At 36.6% G+C, this 16,835-nt stretch overlaps 1 protein-coding gene across 1 annotated transcript in view; it reads left to right on the top strand.

Moving 5' to 3' along the window:
* The window catches only part of LOC134756196 (cell adhesion molecule Dscam2-like), a 224,288-nt gene that overhangs the window by 192,348 nt on the left and 15,105 nt on the right, over nt 1–16,835 (top strand). The window contains exons 8-10 of the mRNA XM_063693024.1: nt 1,305–1,512; nt 14,412–14,565; nt 15,200–15,348. Coding sequence (XP_063549094.1) covers nt 1,305–1,512; nt 14,412–14,565; nt 15,200–15,348 — 511 coding nt within the window. The remainder of the gene's footprint in view (nt 1–1,304; nt 1,513–14,411; nt 14,566–15,199; nt 15,349–16,835) is intronic.

The following is a 16,835-nucleotide window of genomic DNA, read 5'->3' as shown; positions in this document are numbered from 1 at the left end:
CACGCCCTGGCAGCTGAATAATGTATGGTGCGCGTCGATCGCCTGTCAAACCCGCGCGCCTTTGTTTGTGCCTGAGATGACCCAGTGATTGGGTCGGGTTGAACCAGTCGTTGTAATGAGATTTGTTTTCCAAAAGAATGATTGTATGTATCTGTAATTGGGTTATGTAGTTTTCAAAGGGACACAAAAACAAGTTTACTTTACCACTTCACAATCAAAATACCTGCAGTTGCATAATGATGTTCTTTTTAAAACGAAAATTAAAATCTGATCATGGGACAGGGTCACTCCTGTGATAAATTGTTATAGAATTTTCATTCATGCACGTATAACACTACTCGTATACTCATGTTTCATGTGAAAATATTTTTACAATAAAGTGATTACTGATTTCTACTACTAACTACTACTATAACGTAACGTAAGTTGAGCCGTAATTATTGTAACCTCTAAAAATCCATTTTCGAACTTAATAATTAAGTGATAAGACCAACTATCCGGGTAGGGTCGGGTAGATATCTAATTTCTACCTACTCCTACTAACTAAGAATACTTAGGTATAGTTAACGCTATCTCTACTGAGCTCGTTCACTTACCTGTACTAACAATGGCATTCTGTTAAACAAAAGCCATTATTTCTTTTGTGTGAGCGCGTGGCCTTTGTCCTTGGGCGCGTGATCATTGTATGTGAGCCTCAGGCACAAAGGCCACGCGCTCACACAAAATAAATAATGGCTTTTGTTTAGCAGAATGCCATTGTTAGTACAGGTAAGTGAACGAGCTCAGTAGAGATAGCGTCAACTATACACCTATTCATACATTTCTCCTCATTTACCAATATAATAAAAGCAATGAATAATCGAAACGACAATCTATAAACCTAAACTCACAAAGAAAACGAGTCGGAAAATGTTTATATACTTTCAAACACCAGAGTTTATCTAATATACTAATAGACTATATGATCAAACAAACTTCGGCATCTTAAAAACTTTAGCACAATATCAAAATTTCCACTGCACAAAGTTTGGTTTCCTTAGCAAACGACCACGACCCGCATCGCCTATATGATTATAAGAGATACTAAGAATGGATAGATCATATAGTATCTATAAAAGTTGAGAAAAATTGTTTCTGTGAATCTCAAAGATAGTTAGAAAATTCTATTTTAGTTTCACGACGACGAAGATGTTTAATAAAATAAAATAAAATTGTATCTCAAACGTTAACGAAAGTTGTATTAAGATTTCAAAAGTGCTTAAATTTCTTTAAGATTCCAATAGGTACAAACTTATTGCTTCCAGGTGGCTAACTCCGGAAGCTCAGTGATGTTCAACTGTTCTGTGGAGGGCGAGGCGCGTGTGCGTTGGCTGCACGACGGCGTGCCCGTGGGAGGGGGGGAGCGGACGCTGCGCGTGCATGGTGTCGTGCGCGCACACAGAGGGATGTACCAGTGCGTGGCGGAGCGAGACATGGACAGCGCGCAGGCGGCGGCAGAACTGCGGCTCGGAGGTAGGAATGGAAATGTTGAATTGATTTTACTAATACCTTACACACTATGGTTTCAGTATTCTAAGAAATAGATAAACGGTAGATCCTTTAATATGTGGATGTGGCGCAATTACCCAAAAGTAGTTACCATCGGCCGCCTCATACTAAGATCGATTCACTATTAAGACGTAAGTACAAAATCTGTATTTTTTTTTCCAAACGGAACTACCTACTAGTAAAGTGCTCTGTTTGGTTTAATAATATAGTTAGGTATACCTAGGTAAATTTTATAAACAATATTGCTAAAAAACCGGACAAGTGCGAGTCGGACTCGCCCACTGAGGGTTCCGTAACTTCCGTACTTTTTAGTATTTGTTGTTATAGCGGCAACAGAAATACATCATCTGTGAAAATTTCAACTGTCTAGCTATCACGGTTCATGAGATACAGCCTGGTGACAGACAGACGGATAGACGAGTCTTAGTAATAGGGTCCCGTTTTTACCCTTTGGGTACGAAACCCAAAAAAGCAAGATATTTTGCTCCCATACTATTTAAATTGAACTTTTGAACATCGCAACCTTTCTATAAAATAAAAACAACATAGTTTGCGACTTCAATAAAAAGTGAGAAAATCTAATCTGAAAGTTTTTAGAGTCGCCGGAAACAAAGAGGTTTCATTACGAATTAAAATATTCAGCCCTTTGGGAAGGCATAAAAAGGTGGGATTAAACGTAACGCCATCACTGTAAAGTGCCCCCGAAGTCTAGTTCCCTTTAATTGATTTTCTTTTCTCGGAAGCTCAGCGTGGAGCGACGGGCTTCATTTGATTTTATGGACACATTACCTTTTACTGTCTCTATATTTTCGATTTTAAAGATGTTTAACGCGAGTCGATTTGCAAGTGAAGACAGGGTTAAGAAGATTTTGTACGTACTTTTCGGAAACAATAGCCATATAACCACTATTGTCTCGTACAACAGATTAGCCGCCATTAGATAAATATATCGGAGCGGCTAAAAGGTGTTCGAAAATATCTGAACAAAGCAAGACATCAAAGTGCAAAAGCAGAATTTTGAGCACCTTGGCCATTCCGATAGATTTGATGGCGACCGTATTGTCAATATATTCAATTTGACAAACAATATTTACGTCAGAATTGTAAAATATTCAAAGTTGCAAAGGGCTACGGAAGTCCGCTTGATGTCTCTACATCGATATTACTCCATTACCATTACCCATCTTCAGAAAGTTTTGAGATAAGCTCTATATACCCTTGTGCAACCATGACATGAAACCAAATCAAAGTATTAAACACGTTTCGACGTTCATCAATCACGTCTGAACGTATATTAAATCGTTACTCGACAAAAACCGGCGAGGTCAAAGAGACAAATAGAAATATCCTGTTAGTATCGAATCGTTTCCCTTTGACTTCAGTTTATTGCTTTACCTTAGTTTGGGGATTTATCGGGGACGTGCTAATTGTTTGGTTTTATGTTGTTTTTCTAATACTTATTAGTGAGTGCTTGGTTTATTATTATTACCGAATAAATCATGGCGCTAAGTCCCCGGCAAGCTCGGTTCTCCATACAAACGTAGTTACGCTCTCATTTTAAAACGACTAGCTAGATTGCTCTGAAACTTTGTACTACAATAGGATAAAGTATATCTAGATCTGTAATTAGTTTATGTAGCTTCAGATATCATAGTAAAAAAAATACAGCAAATTTTTTATTCATACAAAACAAAACTTGTTTTAGCTCTATTTCGTTTGTTTTATATACTAGAGCTATATAAACTAACTCACTCATCTCACTCAACCTGATGGTATATTAGAAAGAGATAAGGTATTTTCACTAAAAATAAATAGGTAATAAATAGTACATTTTATTGCAAGTGTGCAAGACTGCAAAGTGTATATTAATTATTATGTACGAGTTCTGAGATGTCTTTTATGAGCCATAGGCGAATGTGTATTCTTATAAAACGAGCAGTATCGGATTTCTCTGCACTTTGCCAAATGAAAAGTTACATTTTTATGTACCTTAATTACACATTTATCGTTCCAGTGTGAATATTAAATTTTTGTGTATATCTCTCAGAGACATGGTCATCATTAATATCAATCAACGGAAGACAGGCACCATCAAAACTGTTGAAATAGGTCCCAGGCTTTGTTCGAAATGCGCGTCCCATTTTCGCCGGCACGCAACAAAGGCATGCATTTGGCATAACCCAGTGCGAAATGAGCCGGGCATTAATTACCCGTCGCGATTGACCGGCTCGCGATTCCACCCGGGCGGGGCTCTATTGATTAACGCAGCGGCAATAACCGGACAGGCCATGCATCACGTCGCTGTGACAAGTGTTGAGTGCCGCATGTCATGAGCAAAAGCGATGATTGTGCATACAAAGAAATAATAATTTTGTGAAAGAGCCCTTGAGGCCTACTTCTTCTTCTTCTTTGCCTGTCCCTCTTCCCAGTTTATCTGGGGTCGGGCCTCCTTGTATGTCTGCGCCAGAGTGCTCTGTTCTGGCTTGTCTGCGTACTCAGGTTCTCTTTTCGGATCTCTTTCTGCATGTCTGACCACCAGGTGTTGGGTGGTCTTCCTCTTCCTCGGGATTGGTTGGGTATATTTAGGGCCTTTTTAACAGAATGGTCATCATCACGTCTAAGGATATGGCCATACCAGCGCAATCGAGTTTCCTTTACTTTCTCAACTATAGGTGCTACCTTAAACGATCCCCTGATAAAATCATTTCTGACCTTGTCCAATCGAGTCACTCCTCCCGCCCATCTGAGCATTTTCATCTCGCTTGTGTGGAGTTTCTGTTCGTGTACTTTCTTAAAGGTCCAGCACTCTGCTCCGTATGTCATGGCTGGTCGTACAACCGTTTTGTACACTTTCCCTTTTACTCTGATGGGCATTTTGTGATCGCACAGGACACTCGATAATGATCTCCATTTAAGCCATCCGGTGTTGATACGGTGATCTACGTCCTTATCGACTTTTGCATCAGAAGTAAGTACCGAATGACTAGATATTTGAAACTGTTTACTTTGGGTAGTGCTTGATTGTCTATATAAATGTTGCACCCAGTTTCTTCTGTGCCTCCAAAGCCTTGAGGCCTACTTACAGAATACATTTTTAAATCTTGAATTTTGAGACGCTCATCTTATCTTATGAGAACGGGAACATGAATATGAATGGGACTGTAGTGAAATTCAAAACTGTATATTTAGGGAACTTAACTTTCATAATATATTCTTTCATAATATGTTCTTACTGCTAAGATGAAAATTTGTATGCGCCACATAACAGCAGTGTTTTTGCATCTCGTGTCTTAAGAGTCACTCGCTACGCTCTAGATTCCAAATAATTGTAGAATACTACCCCTACCCCGGGAATCGAAATCAGCACACAACTAAAACTAACTTTGTTCTCTTGTTAGACGAATAACTATTAAAATATCACGCTCGGAAAACATAAAAATACTCGAAAATGCGCGTTTTCCTAGAGTTAAGACCTAGCTTGATCGATTTTTTGCCCCCGAAAACCCCCATATAGCAAATTTAATCGATATCGTTAGAGCCGTTTCCCCGAAATAAATAGGTATACTTGTTTAAAGGTATAAGATTACGCTTGTAACACAGATTAGAACAAAATTTTAATAGCCACAGCTGCTATTAACTTCTGGTCAACGTCAGAATTTAATCAGATACTGGGCTGGGATTTCATTAAAACTGTGTGAAAATTTGCGGTAATGTGGCAAAACATTTGCATCAACGACCTGAGGGTAAAACAATAGAAGCTTACAGGAAAACATTTAGCCTGAATACTTTAAACTTCACAATATTTGTTAAATTATGAACAAATATTTACCTTTACAATATGTTGTATCACTGATTATGTTGACTTAAGCTTGTTTATAAGTTTAAATTTGAATTATGTTTTGTTCTGTCAGAGCCTGCCATAGTAATTACAATTGCTTTCAGAGCTACGAGCAAACAAACAAACAAAACAAACCGTAAGAGTTGGTAAACTGTTCTATTTCTTCTTAATAAAATAAAACTTAGATCACGCCCAATGATTTGTTTATTTTAAAGCTACTTTTCATTGTAGGTAAATGCACATACAAAATATCTAACTATAACCAAAGATAGATATAACTCCGTAATAGATGGATACAGTCTAAGGAAAAAACGTGCCTCGAAAATCAAGAAAATTTGATTCTCGTTCAGAGGGCGCTACTAGCTTTGGCCAACTGTCGTATAGATGGCGTTGACGGTTTCGTTTGTTATTTAACAATTTTAACGCATATCAGTGAAAGAACATGGGTCAAAATCATAAAAATAATTAATGCAAATAAAAAAAATCATTTATCCATATTTAAATACATTTTATCGTATTTTTATAAATCTTCATTTTTAGTTTTAAAGTATGTCGATAGATGGCAGTGAATTTACAGTGGTTACAAAATTTACTTTGACAGTACCGCTCTAGTATAAGTTACTCTATGCTATAACGAACGAAAGTAATTTGCTGTTTATTTCAACGTAATTAATATAACTATGGTCTTTATTGGATATAAGAGTTTATATGTTACATTAATGTTCAGGTATATCAAAACATTTCCTGTTTCCGCCTATAGATACTCGTTACAATGAAATTGACAACATTGTACTTAGTTTGGATGTTCAATGAAACAACTTGTTTGGAGAATAGGTCTATAATGTGTAGAATAACGTGCGAGCTTATATAGTATAGGCTATGTCACGTGTGAGGGTAAGGCGTAGCACACATTAGCACACTCTCTTAGAGAAAAAAAATGCATACTTTTTTTTACTGAACACATAATATCTAATAATAGCAAATTTTAAAATTTAAATACTAAAATCGGAAATATAAAAAATATTTTCAAAGAAAAGTTTAAGAAATGAATAAGACGACGTAAAGGATGACTCACGTTAGACCGGGCCGTGTCCGGCACGGCACGTTTTTTCCTTAGACTGTATCCATCTATTACGGAGTTATATCTATCTTTGATAAGCGTATGTATACAATTCCGCCTGAAGCTCAATTCGCCACACGACTGAGCGCGTTGGTGAACTAAATGCGATTTTGAGTCCAATGTATCGGCCCCATTTGTAGTGCTCGTAAGGCCGGCCTTTACGAAGTAATCTGGGGGCACTACCGTGCCCCCGCCAAGACGAACAGAGCGAAGCGAAGCTTACTTTTCTATGACATGACAGGTTATCACGTGATGCCTTCCATAGAAAACGAAGCGCCGGAAGCTCCGGCCCGGACACGTCCCGGTCTAACGTGAGTCATCCTTAAGTGTAATAAAATAAGGATTAGGTATATCGCGTATATTGAATTTATACATCCCGACGTTTCGAACCCTTTACAATATACGCGATATAATCCGTTTTCATAGTTTTATTTCATGAGTAAGTATCGCGGTAACGGAAGACAATATTATAAGTGTAACAGTTAAACTAACAAATCATGATAACACACTGCAACATTCCCACAATACAATCACGTTTTAAAATACAATCTTAATCTTGCAAACAATGCTCGCTAACAGACATAAACAAGCAAGTTAAGAGGAACCATTACACTGAAAGCAGTAGTCAACAATTACGCAATTAGTACATCGGGGTGGAATATTTTGTTATTAATATAAAGCTAACAATGCAACGAAGTTGGCGCTGCGCCAAATATATGTAGGTAAACGGTTCAAGTATTAACAAGATAGGCTATGTACTTTTTAGGAAACTATTTTTAATTATGGTTTTACGGCCGTACCAATTTTGATTTCTTAAGTATTATTTTAATACTCTGATTAATGTTAGTATTTTTCGAATCTCAGAAGTTGCTCTAAATATAAAGAAATAAAGTATTTTTTTAAGAATGCATCCTGTTTTTTAGTTCTATACATAGATAAGTAAACATGCATGTATGTTTTTTATTAATTTACTGTCTCGAATATAATATCAGCGCATCGTAGAAACTTACACACGGTTTGATTAATTTCTTGACTTGCAAGTGCACATTAGCAATACATTTAGAGCTTTATGTGTTTACAAAGTGTTGTACTGCCATTAATAGCGATTTGTTAACAGATATTCAGTATACTCCTGGATACCCTGAACGCTATGAAAATAATTTAAAATAGGTACTGTATTGGTAATACATAATACATACATTATTGCAGAGAATGGGAAATGGCAATTCGTGGATGTATCGATTTTGTCGGCCGATGTGAATCGGCTAATTTTGCGGTTTCACTCACACGTATTCGCCCGCCCGTCGTGACCGCTACTCACTCATGCACTGTGCTTGAAAATGGAGACACAGGCCAATTCCAACAATAAGATACGTCATTTACTAGTTCTAGAAACGATATGGATTAGATATGTCAGTGTCAAAAACTACGTTTTTCTTTGAAGAAACGTGTATCTTATTGTTCGAATTGGCCAGCTAGGCGTGCGAGTGACTAAAAATACGTGAGTGAAACCGCAAAATTAGCTTAAAGTTAGTATGTCTCACGATAGTTTATATTCGATTTTCGAGCATATTGAAAAAGATGCATTTCTGAGTAGCCTTCCTAATCCTGCTTCAGCTTGTAACATTCGCCACACAGTAAAGTATCGCCTGTCGCAGCGTCCGGCGTCAGGCCGTGTAATAAAGACCTCACGACCGCTGCCCGCGTGCGCAATTTAGGACCCAATAACTTACGTGTCTGCATCTAATTGTTGCAGTGTGTGGTCCTTGAAGACACTAGTAATATTAGATTAACTTAGCTTTGCGGAATCTTGACATGGTATAGTGTCATTGTCTCCTATAGGGGAGAATATGGTATATTATATAGGTATTCAATCAATTTGAATACTTAACAATGTTCTTGTTTTATTATAAATTTTACAATTTTATCTACATACCCGCTTCACTACACGTATTAAAAAACAGCGGACTGAAAAATTAAAATCACAAATATTTATTTACGAGTACGTATGAAGATATCTAACTCGTTATTAAAGCTACGCTGAATGAACAACGCTCATAATGAACTTTTATTAGGTATTTTCGTAACTGTTATCTAAATCGGTGGTGATGTTTGCGCACACTGATTGGAATGTGTTTGGCGCGTGTTGATTTATCTAGCAATCCGTTGTTCGCAATCATACTGACATGATATGATTGCTGTCACAGTAGAAATATACAGTAGACAAACATGACGAACTAATGGATATAACTGTATATATCATAACGTATTAGGTAGGTACTTCATATTGTAACTTATATCTAAATATAAATACCTACATGTACACTGTACAGTCAAGGTATTAAATATCGACACGAGAAAAGTGTCAAAACACAGTACCGTATAATAAGGTCGTGTATAAATAAATATTTTAGCTTTTTGGCCATGCCGATATTCAAGAAGCTATAATACACCGCCGTGGGCCAATTAAACCCGACAGATATTCAGTGTATTCTTGAACGCATTTAGAAACTAAAATGTCATACAGTTTCCTGAAACCACTGAAACCGACCTTGTTTTAGAGGTAATGACAATTTTTGTGAAAGTTAGTTTCTGTAAGTTAAACTTAGTGAAAAACGACTTTTTACATAGGTAAGGTATGAACATAGGTACATATCTACAATAGTAACTTGTACTTAATTTGTGTCTGCAAAATTTTATTGGAGCAAGCGGAAGTTTGTGGCTCATTGTATATAAAAGACACGCCACTAGCAACGTGATAGAATACTATCTCTAAAACAAATAATATATGTTCATACAATATAAATGGCCTCGACAGATTACTCAAAACCTAGCTTGTGTAATTTGTTTTCCTTCTGGGAACAGTCGGTAAACATTATCGTCGTATGTTAGTCTGCCTAACATCAGTCTTATTGTTTTTCTTGGCGTTTTTCCGGTCATTTACGGCTGGCTTCCCGTTGATGGTTAGCTTAATGTTTGCGCCTATCTCGACTCATTAGGAGGATAAACAGGGATAATATTTATTTATGGCTAGGTATGGTTATGTGACTGTAATGAATAATGATAACGGATCTCGGGTTAATAGTATCCGAAATAACATTTATCCATACGTGTGTATAATGTACGTGTATTAACTTTAATTCTACACAAAAAAAGGGAAGGTCGCGAGCTCAAACTTCCTTGGCGCTTGATCGATTATAGTTATTCAAGTTTCATGCTATTCGGTGTTTTTTTTTGTTCCCAGTGGTAATTTGATAAAAGATGAGAAAAATCTCATTTTTCAAGTACTAGATATATGCTTAACTAACTCATAATTTGATATGCATAGATAAGATAAGATAAGATAAGATAAGATATTTCTTTATTGTACAACCGTGTTACAGAGGTGTTATGTGGTGTGATACATGTGAGTTTCAACGGTAACCCAATTCGGGTATACAATGGACACTTAAAATTAAATTAAAACTAAGAAACACTTAACTATTATACACGTACATAGCATAGCTATCTGTACAGGGGACACAGTATCATAAAGAATATAATTCAAAGAAATCCTTTAGTGAATAGAATTCATTCTTAATAAGCCATTTTTTTAAACTACGCATAAATTCTATGCCATCTAACATTTTCAATTCATCTGGAAGCTGATTAAAGACGCGAATGGCAGTAATATATGTGCTTTTATCGTAAGTTTTATTATTGACTAGAGGTAGTTTTAAATTATACTTATATTGAGAGCGAAGGTTGTCGCGGAGGGAAGTTAATGTTGTGAAATAATTCTTGTTGCTCTTAATAAATTTACAGAGTTCGTATATATATATGCCAGTTAAAGTTAGAAAACCTTTGTCCTTGAAAATATTTCTCAATGATTGTCTGTAGTTCATACGATAGATAGTTCTTAAGCACCTCTTTTGCAAAATGAATGTGGACTGCACGTCTACGGAATTACCCCAGTATATGACACCGTACGTCAATAGAGAATATATGTTTGCGTAGTACGCACTAATAACAACATCTTCAGAACACGTTTCGGATAATATAGATAATGCGTAACATTGACTGGAAATTTTGCTATTGATCTTCTCTATATGATGTTCCCAGGTTAATTGAGGATCTATTGATAAACCTAAAAAACTTATATTGTCTACTTCCTCCAGCAAAGTGCCTGACTCCATCACATTCAAATTTGTCGGGATTTGTTTATAATTCCTGAATTGCATAAGTTTAGTTTTTGTTAAATTTACTTTTAAGTTTATTGATTTTAACCAACTGACGACTTTCTTTACAGTATTACTAATATTTGTGCAAAAAGTATCGTCTATTGTTTCACCAGAAAATAAAATTGTTGCATCGTCGGCAAACATTACACATAATTCCTCGATAATATTTGGTAATTCATTGACATAGATAAGGAATAAAAGAGGCCCTAAAATACTGCCTTGAGGAACGCCCAGATTTACAGCTTTATATTCTGATTGGACTTTTTCAACAGTTTTTGTATCTTCATTATAACTATTGATAACCGTCGCTTGTTTCCTGTTGGTAAAGTAGCTTTCAAATAATTTTAAGGCAATTCCGCGGATACCTAAGTGTTCTAGCTGTGATAGTAAGATGGATGGCACCACGCAGTCAAACGCCTTGCTCATATCGAGGAAGAGGCTAACGCAGGGTTTTTTGTTATTAACTGCATCCCAAATATACTCAAATGTTTTAAATATTGCCAATGAAGTGGATTTACCTTGCTGAAATCCAAATTGGTTGCTGTTTATAAGGTTGTTCGCAGTGACAAAGTGTACAACTCGGCTGTAAATAACTTTCTCAACAATTTTGGAAAAAGAAGGCAATAACGCAATGGGTCTGTAATTACTGATTATATTTTTATTTCCTTTTTTGTGCAATGGTAATATCAAAGATTTTTTCAAATCACCCGGGAAGATTCCCGATTCTAGAATTAAGTTTATTATATGAACAAGAGGTTCCGCGATATATTCAAAACAAGCTTTTATGACTGGTAACGGTATGTTGTCGTGGCCTGAGCTTGTTTTGTTTTTTAATGAATTTACTATCTTTTTTAGCTCAGGTTTGCTAACTGGGGAAAGAAATATGCTGTGGCAAAGCGATGAGCTTATTGGTTTCCAATTTAATGCTGTTGTGTCGCTGATATTTTGGTCTATTAAAAATGTATTAAATGCTCTCACTATTTCCAATAGATCTTGAGTAGCTTGCCCATTCAGATCAATGCTATCAATCATAGGTTTAATGGTGTTTGTATTGGATGTGTGCTGTTTAATTAACGCCCAAGTGGCCTTCGTTTTATTTGAGCTGTTATTCATAAACCTATTGCTAGCCAAAATTTTTGAATTACGAATGACTTTTTTTAATATTTTTGCATAGTTTTGGTACTGGATTCGACATGATATGTTTATATTTTTTCTTTGAAGATATTTAATATGCATGTACCGTTTTTTTCGGCACGATTTTTTTATACCTTTTGTTATCCAATTCTGTTTTCGTTTAAAGGTAACTTTTTTTCGCTCCAACGGAATACAGAGGTTGAAAAGTAGCGAAAACTTCTCTAGAAATATATTGTACGCCAAATTTGCATCAGTACACTCTAAAACGTTCGAGAAACTAATCTGTTGCATGTATTTTAAGAAAATGATTAAGTTTGAATATGTGTTTCTTCTCCAAATAAACCAGTATTTTTCGGAAAAACTTAAATTAGTTTTAAATTTTATTAGCTGACCTGTATGGTCCGCTATGCCTAAGTTTAAAACTTCCGAAACGTAGGTATTAAAATTCGTTACGATGTTGTCGATACAAGTACGAGATTGTTTGTATATTCTGGTAGGGGTTTCAATAGTCAGCTTTAAGTTATATTTTTTTAATGTTGTTTTAAACAATTTAGAAGCTCTGTCATTTTTTAATACATCAATATTAAAATCACCTGCAATCACTATTTTTTTAGCCGCATTCCTTGAACGTAATGTTAATTTGTATAAGAGCAATTCTAAATTTTGTATAAATACATCTAAATCACTATCAGGGGTTCTATACATACTAATTATAGTTAATTGTAATTCGGAAATTAAGACACCACAGACTTCGAAGTGTGTTTCAAGTGACATATCAGAAATCCAGTGAACTACTTTATATGACAATGAATTTTCGACATATATGCATACTCCACCCCTAGATTTACGCTTCCGACAAAAATGTGAAGCTAATTTATAACCGTCCAATTGCAGCACGTTCGGTTCATTGCCTTTCATAAAAGTTTCTGAAAAGCACAACACATTGTAACAATTTTTTTGCGTTATTAATTCAAGTTGATCGATTTTTGATTTGAGGCCTTGAACATTTTGATGAAAAATTTGGAATGTATAATCTTTGTCCTTATTAGGTACGAAAACAATCTTTGTTGGACGTGGGAGTTTTTGGTAGGCCCTCTCTGCTTGAACATGGTGTAGGAAGGCACTGGGTATCTATTATATAACTAAAATCGTCTAATGATCCGTCCGTTTGGGTGGCTATTTCCGTGTAGTTCGTGGCCGACGTGTTGTCCTGCGTAGGAGAGTTGTCTTGATATGCGGTGCCGGTGCGAGTAGAGCTGCGGTTAACACTGTGCTCACTAGTTGTCAAGGTAGTTTTTGCTTCACCCTTTGTTCTGTGTACTACTCCATTTATGAACAACTTATTGTTTCTGATGATTGCGAACTTCCCGTTCCTACGTGCATCGATCATCGTTTCTCTTAGCGATTTTCTATTTTCTAAGGCTTCCTTGTTGAGAACCTCAGACACAGCGTAACCAGTGGACCCGAAAAAACGCGCGTTTTCCAGTACGTACCTCTTCATCCTGGAACTGATGACCTCAATAATTAGTGGACGGCGATTTCCCTTTTTTCCAATTCTTTTTACTGATTCTATATACCCGTTTATTTCAATACCTAGAATGTCCATGAACATACTGTTAATACGTCGGTATAAATCAGTCTCCACCTCTCCGTGGTATTCATCTAAGCCATATAGGATAAACCTTTTTTTATTATCATCAATTATTGGGCTATCCGTCTTAGTGGGTTTTTTTAGTACTTCTTGTAGCTGGCATTTAATTTCACAGTTCTCTATTTCCAATGACTGTATTTTTTTGTCAAGAACTTGCAATTGCTGGGCAAAGGTTTGTTGTTTGGCTGAAAGAGATGAATTATTTTTTTCAATTACTTCTCGTTTAAGCTTGTCCAAGGCCAAGTCAATTTCTGATTGAATTAATGTTTTTAACTCTTGTAAAATGTTACTATTGTTTTTCATCAATTTAGCCTCCATTATGCTCCCGATTTGATCGATGGTAATGCTAGAGCTAGCTTGACACGATTCCGTAATAATATTATTGTTTGTTGTTATTTGGGCATCGCCCACCATGCGGGCTCCAGCTGTTACGCTCGTTATGTGGGATGGGTCAGTTTTCGATACTTCCGTTATTTCAATATATTCTAAAGACATATTTGTGTCTTCGGGTGCCTGTGTCTGTTGTATTTGGAACCCTGCAGGGGATGCAGGAGTATCATCATTCCTTTGCCGGGGGGTGTTGATTTCACAGTTGGGGCAGATCCATTGGTTTTGAATATATATGTTAATAAATATATGAATGTTATTCTACAATTACAACTGAACGAGGTCATCTTCCAATTAACGGTCTCCAAGAAGACACTCAAATAAATTTTACTTCTTGAACGATATTTATTTTGTCATAACGAAAAGTTGACGCATAGGCCAACTTTAGGTAGGTATGAACGCCAGGCAATCAATAATGTACCTACAGCATTTGTGGACACGCCAAGCCAACCTAGAGCGCTTCTAAGGATTTTGGCGTTAAAAGGTTAAATAACAACTACCTATTGTCCACAGACACAGCACCCGAGTTGCATTACACATTCATCGAGCAGGCCTTGCACCCGGGACCGGCGTTGGCAATGCACTGCGCCGCGTCAGGCTCGCCACCACCGCGGTTCACCTGGCTGCTGGATATGCAGCCCATAGAAGAGCTTAATACACCACAAAGGTAAGTTCTTATCCAGGGGGCAGTAATTGTAACATTCTAACACATAGCCCTTCAATAATGCAAAGGCAAGTTTTGACGCTCCGCCCGGTATTTTGGCCAATGCAATATGTAAGAGTTTTGAATGATTCACGGTTAGTTTCACTAGACTTATATTGACCGGGATATAGACCGTGATTACCTTTTGTATTGTTTATGAGCTCCCGATATTTCGACGCAGTTACATGCATCTTGTTCACGAGTGACTAAAGATAGCGGCAATAATGTGTTTTAGACATCTGGAGAGACTCATACACCGCAGAGATAAATCGCCGTGTGTTATCGCAAATACTGCACAGAGATTAGTAGCGTGAATTTTGTGGAATTTAGTGGGTCAGCTATGAGTTATAGTAAAGTACCAGTAGATGTCTAGTCTCTCTGGTTGCGAACCTATTACTGTGACTTATCAAGTGTGACTTATAAAACAGTAGCGTTATCCTGGACGTTATGTAATCATCGCGTTCTCTGCGTTTTTCCACGGCTCATGGGAGTCTGGGGTCCGCTTAGCAACTAATCCTTAATGTGATACTTCTTAAGTACCTAAATAGGTATTATCATATGAATCACTTATTTTAACCACATGTTTTCATAATCACAGAACCATCAGTCAATTCATGAGCGCCAACGGCGAAGTGGTCAGCTACCTGAACATCTCGTCGGTACGACCAGAAGACGGAGGACGATATACTTGCCGCGCGCACAATTCGCGAGGCGCCGCTGAACATTCCACACGGCTCAACGTTTATGGTAAGTACCTACATTAAAGCAGTGTCTTGCAATGTGACTTGTTTGCATCTTGCCAATTGTTCATTTGACCAAGTCCAAGACGTAACTAAGATTTTATCGGCAGTATGAATCCGACTGTAACGAAAATTAATTATTAAATATTAACAATTATCTAAATTTTTGATATTGTTTACTAATGTGCGAAAAAAAAATCGCGAAAAAATTCAAAGGTGTATGTGAAGTCCCCAACCCGCATTGGGCTAGCGCGGGGACTATAGCACAATCCCCCTCGGCCAGAGCAGGCCTGTGCCCAGCAGTGGGACGTATAAAGGCTGAAATAGGTTCAGCCAGTTTTTCAACAAATCGTAAGTTTTTATATAACAATACCTACGGTTGCCAAAAATTTTATAAGCAATCTTGAAGCCTTTTTCTAGTTACTCTAGTAACTTCATCAATTCGAAACCTGATTTCTTGACTTTTCCTCGATATAAAAAAAAACACTTGCATAGGTCTAAAACGCATCACCTTCAATTTTTTTAACAATTTATTTAAAACTTACCTACTAAAAATTTAAATTCAAAAACATGATATCGCGCTCACGTTTACGCTAAAATGAGAGTGAAAGAAGAACCTGAACCTACGGGGCCTTAATACAAGGAGTAAAATAATTATTATTTCACTTTGAATTGAACGAAGGAGACATCACAGCTTATGGTAAATTATGTAGTAACATAATTATTATGCCTAGCTGTCTTAAAATTACCGTAAAAATGTCTCCTGCAGATAAATTGGTTTGAAAGCCCGTGGCCATTTTAATATCAGGTTCCTAAATGTGTTGCCAATTTGAAGATTAAAAAATTGAAATGATGCTCATATTTCGCCGGTTTCATTTTTCTTCGCGTTGAAACAATAGTAAGGTTCGTGGCAGCAAGTATATGTGTTTTTTTAGGGTTCCGTACCTCAAAAGGAAAAAACGGAACCCTTATAGGATCACTCGTGCGTCTGTCTGTCTGTCTGTCCGTCTGTCACAGCCTATTTTCTCCGAAACTACTGGACCAATTAAGTTGAAATTTTGTATACATATGTAAGTTTGTGACGCAAAGACGGACATGTAACGTAAACAAATGAATTTTAAGCACATGGGCCACTTTTGGGGGGTAAATGAGAAAATTAAAAAAAAAGTTTTTCAAACTATATCGTGTTACATACCAAATGAAAGAGCTCATTGTGGTAATCTCAAATATATTTTTTAATAATTTTAAGATAAACATTTTAGAAGGTATTCAAGAAAATAGGCAAAAAATTACCATTCCCCCCCCCTTTATCTCCGAAACTACTGTCAAAAATTTTGAAAAAAAATACACAAAATAGATTACAGGAAAATCTATTAGAAATGTGCAGTCAAGCGTGAGTCGGACTTAATTACTTAGTTTTTGATCCGACCCCTACGGGTTTTTTAAAGACATTTTACATAAAAAATACATTGTTTAAATTGTGTAATGTACGGA

This window comes from Cydia strobilella, chromosome 3 (genome assembly GCF_947568885.1).
Source record: "Cydia strobilella chromosome 3, ilCydStro3.1, whole genome shotgun sequence".
NCBI classification, from domain to species: Eukaryota; Metazoa; Arthropoda; class Insecta; order Lepidoptera; family Tortricidae; genus Cydia; species Cydia strobilella.
This window is presented reverse-complemented; position numbering and strand designations above follow the sequence as displayed.